This window comes from Echinops telfairi, unplaced genomic scaffold, assembly GCF_000313985.2.
Source record: "Echinops telfairi isolate 266 unplaced genomic scaffold, ASM31398v2 ScPeMD7_3;HRSCAF=10, whole genome shotgun sequence".
In the NCBI taxonomy this organism is placed as follows: Eukaryota; Metazoa; Chordata; class Mammalia; order Afrosoricida; family Tenrecidae; genus Echinops; species Echinops telfairi.
The window spans coordinates 28,799,710-28,804,553 of NW_022103899.1; the positions used below are offsets into that span (position 1 = coordinate 28,799,710).

The 4,844-nt window shown below is 35.3% G+C and overlaps 1 protein-coding gene across 6 annotated transcripts in view; it reads left to right on the forward strand.

Moving 5' to 3' along the window:
* Positions 1-4,844, forward strand: part of CARF (calcium responsive transcription factor) — a 38,347-nt gene that overhangs the window by 10,476 nt on the left and 23,027 nt on the right. For 5 of the 6 annotated variants that reach the window (XM_045295507.1, XM_045295516.1, XM_045295519.1 and 2 more), the window contains exons 1-2: positions 3,611-3,736; positions 4,481-4,670. In XM_045295507.1, coding sequence (XP_045151442.1) covers positions 3,731-3,736; positions 4,481-4,670 — 196 coding nt within the window. In that variant the 5' untranslated portion in view covers positions 3,611-3,730. Of the gene's footprint in view, positions 1-379; positions 550-3,610; positions 3,737-4,480; positions 4,671-4,844 lie in introns of those variants that run through there. The other variant, XM_045295524.1, reaches the window with a different exon arrangement.

Below are 4,844 nucleotides of genomic sequence, written 5' to 3' on the forward strand. Positions count from 1 at the left end.
CAAATAGAGTGTTATTTCCTTTTTGCCAATTTGGGTGCCTTTGATTTCTTTTTGTTGTCTAATAGCTCTGTCCATGATTTCCAGCACAAATACTATGTTACCTTTAAAGGTCAACTAAAGATGCTATATTAACTCATTTTTGATAACTAGAAAGTAATTTTATAATGATAAGAGTACAAAATAAGCTTTGAGAAGGAGAAATACTTGCATTTATTGAGATCACAGGTACTTAGAAGAATGAATTCAGGCCTTAGCGACTGATAAAATAATAGTGAGCAAAGAAATTGATAATAAATACGTCAAACTTTAGATCAATCTGTAATTATTTTATTGTTGTTGTTTTTAATTACGGGCCACAGTATCTTTGACACTGGCTGAGAGGAAAAGTTGCTTAGTGCTTTTCTATGTGTGCGTAAGTTCAGTACTTGTAATATGTTCTTACATATATTCCTCCCTTTGCCCAGAATACTTCAAGAACCTTTTCTGGCTCATCTCCAGCCACTTTCTTCTAACACACCTATATGGGCCTGCCGTCTTAGGGGCTGTGAGGTAAGTTAAAAATAATCCTTACCTAGCACTTAACCTATTGTGATCATACTTCATCTGAAAATACCCACTTTTCAGTACAACCAGTTTAGGCTATATATGTAATATTTTGTCTTTTCATTAAATGCGATCTCATCTATTTTTTATAGCTTATAAATTGTAAGCTCTATTAAAGCACAAGTCATATCAATCCCTAAAAATACACTTCAGCATTATTCCATGAAACCTCGCTGTCATGTTTCTCTCATTTTTTCTTTTTAAACATTTCTTCTCTTTCTTTACTTGCATTTATTTCTTCACTTGCATTTATTTCTTCTCAAATTCTTGGTAGAAATTCTTTGACGATTCATTGTTTGACCCTATTTTATTTTCTGTGTTTTGTCCTTTGGAGCCCTGTTGGCACGGTGGGTTACGCACTGAGCTGCTAACTACAGGGCCAGCTGCTCCGTGGGAAAAAAGTGACATCTTCTACTCCTGTAAAGAGCTAGGGTCTCAAAAAAACACAGCAGTAGTTCTACTCTGTATTACAGGGTCACTAGGAGTCAGAACTGACTCTGGCGGTAAGAGGTTTTGACCCTTTGGAGAGTATCTCCTCTGTTGTCTTTCAGCTCTCATTCTATAAAAATTATTTTCAGATTTATATAGTCATTTCTTTAATTCTGCCTCTACTCCTGCCCCAAATCTCCAGTTACTAACTTGGAATTCTACTTCCATTTACCCCAAGTGCACTATGTCCCAAACAGAAATCATCTTCCATTCTATACTATCTCTGCTTCTAAATTCATAATGTAATGACAAGTACCATTCCTTTGACATTGAAGCACAAAGCTTTAAACCAAAATTTTCCTTTTCCAAATTCCTGACTCTTTTAGATTTTCCTTTGAAGGTTAATTTTTGGTTTTGCCCCTTCTCCCACAGACCTTTGTTATCTTTAGCTAGATTATAGTAAGTAACGTGATCTCTTTGACTCTGTACTTTTCTATAACTACTTGTCTTTAAGCATCAATCGCATTGTTGAAAAAATGGTGTGGGGGGCTGCCTCTGATCTCCTTTATCTTCAATAGAGAGAGGGAGAATCCAACTCCATACCAGCCAATTTCCACAAGGCAGAAGTCAGGCATGCTGTATCCTCCATCCTTCTTACCTTACCAGCTATCCCTTCCACTCCAATTCTGGTTAATTCTTACACAGAACTCACTGACAATCCTCACGAATATGGGGATTTAACAAAATGGCGAGGATACTGTTCAGTTGTCTGCAGTGCTTCTTCTCAGCATGCAGACAGGAGTATTTCTCTAGTCGGGTACCTTGGGCTGTATCCGTGGGCCACAAAGCCTATGCGCTGCTCCTCTGCTCTGTCTCACAATCTCATGGTCTTAATTCCCAGGCGTTTGGTGCCTCCTCCATTGCAGGTAAACATCCCACACACTCATCTCAGAGCTCTTCTTTCTTGATGGCCATAGAATTTTCTCTCTTTTTGCTTCTGAGTTGGCTCACTCTTATCCAATAGAATGGCAAGATTGACCAAAATCCTTTTTTAGTCACCCTATAATTTCATGGTTCCACCCAATAATTTGGTGGAAGTTACTGACGATGTGGAAAGAAGAGCCATAAGTAATTTCACTTCACCACAATTCGCTTTTTTGCATCCCAAAAAGATCAGAGTTATTTCTGTCATATCCTTTAGCCTAGCTGGGTTTCAAGACCTTCCGTGATCGACTTCCCTTATTTTACCTATTCTATTCCCTGCTTTTCTCTAATGAAGCGTTCGTTCTTGTTGGTCTCTCCATCCTGCTTTCTGCAAGCATTCCAGACTTTTTCCCAGTTCTGCCTTCACCTACAATTCCTAATTCATGTTTGCTTCTGACTATTCTTCGAATCTCAAAGCAAGTCCTAGGTGTCTATAAATAGTCTATTGATTATTTCTATTGATCATTGATTATTTAAGTGTTCCAGTTCTAACTAACATACAAATTCAACTTAAAAGACAGAGACAGACATAGGAACAGACAGTGTTTGTGAAGGGGGCTGCTTGTACCTGATTTTATTACCAGTCTTCATTTGAACCCACTAGGGATGGAACACTTCTGCTTTTGTTTCTTGGCCAGAATCTCTTAATCCTGGAAGTCTTGTGAGAAGACATGGTAAAGATTAAAGTTGACTACACACAAACATGATGGTTGAGAAAGAGAGAGGAACAATTATAGTTTTTCAGTGTCTTCTTAGAATTTAATAATTGTGACTAATTGATGAGGTTTTAAAAAAAAATCATTACAAGTGTTACAGAATGCTGTGGACCTTAGCAATCAGGTTGTCAAATCACCTTATTTTACAGGTGTGGTGCATGATAATAACTTTGCCTAAAGTCACACATCTTCTTAGAAACTGTAGACTGAGTAATCTCTCCCAGTGAAGAATTCACTCTCCTCTGTCAAGCTGTATAAGTAATGAAAACTATTTTCAGTTAATGACTACAGAAAATTTTTGTGTACTTTGTTTCAAAATATTGTTTAGTGATAGCTTTTGCCTCTTGGATTTCTGTTTAATGATCTTTTTTCTATCGTCATTATTTAAATTTATCTTAATGGGACCAATTTCAAAATGTATTAAACTTTTAAAAAACTTTATTGTGAATTAGGGAGGAGTTTACATTTCAGATTATTATTTTGAACTCAACAACTTAAACAATTTATTGAGCCACCAGCATCAGCACCCCACTCCCACCCCCAAATTACCCTGAAATACTGTACTAAACCTTCAGCTACAGATAATTATATTGTACCTTATTCTGATTTTTTCATTTATTGCCAGTATTATGTATTTATTTACATCATGATACATTCCCTTTTGTGGAATGTGTTCTTGTCAAGTAAAATATTTAGCTTAGTGAGGTCTGTTATTTCCACATCTCTGATCATACTCTTTCTAAGGGAGAAAAATACATGAAGCCAATCCTAGGTGTATGTGTAATAGCATTATAAGATCACAATTAAGATGTTCTCTCTCTTATACAGGGATACTCAAATAGTGCTTTGTGGATGATAGCAACTGATTTATATGATTTATTTATACTTGTTTCAGAAAGAATTTAAGACAGCTTACAAAGATACATAAGATATATTAGCAAGGTGGTAATTAAAAGTGGGAGCTAAAGAATAAAGAAAAACAAGAATGGGACCATAAAATGGAAGTAAGACAATCTTAATGCTCTATACATATATGTGTGTATGTGTGTATATATACACACCAATTTTCTATAATCTACAGAGCTACATTTCAAGATGAAACATATGTAGTTAAAAAATTCTGAATATTAGCTAAACTTTTATAAATTTCATAAAGTAATACTAAAACCAATAGCTGTTCTTGTACCTAAAGCCAGACGTAATCTCTGTCAAAAAGGAGGTATATTGATATAACTATCAACTTCAACATCTTTATAGGTGATTTAATCATAATTTTTCTAGCTTCTCAGATAGGTTTATGACAGTTTATCAAAATAATTCAGTAAAATAAGTCCCATAGAGAACCACTACTTTTCTAGTTAATGGTGTGCTGGTTTGGTGTAATACAGGATAGAATTTTAAATATCTAGAGGGAAGAATACACTCTTATGTTTTCAAACTATCCTACTTAAGTATTTTTTCCCCTCAAAGCAGTCTTTAATAAAGATAATGTAGCAGTGAGTTTGGCCTTATATTCTCTAGCAAATACCTGGAGAACCGTTACTTGATTATGTTGATTGAATTAGACTCTATGGTTGTAATGGACCAGTATCAGAGGGAAGCAATGACATTCTCTTGTAAAAGCTAATGAGTCTTTACTTTGGGCAAGCATCTCATTAAATTTTTTTTTCATCTCATTAAATTTATTATACAAGGAAACAGCTGTCATATTTGCTAATCATTTATTATTTAACTTCTATCACATGCAGAAAATTGGAGATTCATACCGTGGCTATTGTATTAGTGAGACTGAATTAGAAAGTGTCCTCACATTTCATAAGCAGCAAACACAGAGTGTTTGGGGGACCCGCCAATCTCCAAGCCCAGCCAAGCCTGCTTCACGCTTGATGTGGAAATCCCAGTATGTCCCATACGATGGAATCCCATTTATTAATGCAGGTACTTTGTTTAAAAAACGTATTCAAAATCATTCAACTGCAGCCATGGTCTATTTTGAAAATAGAGTTTTCTTAAAGGATTGCATTGATAAAAATGAATATTAACTGTATTAGTCTAGGTACTTTGGAGAAACAAATCCACAGCAACTCACGTATAAGAGAGAGTTTTATGCAA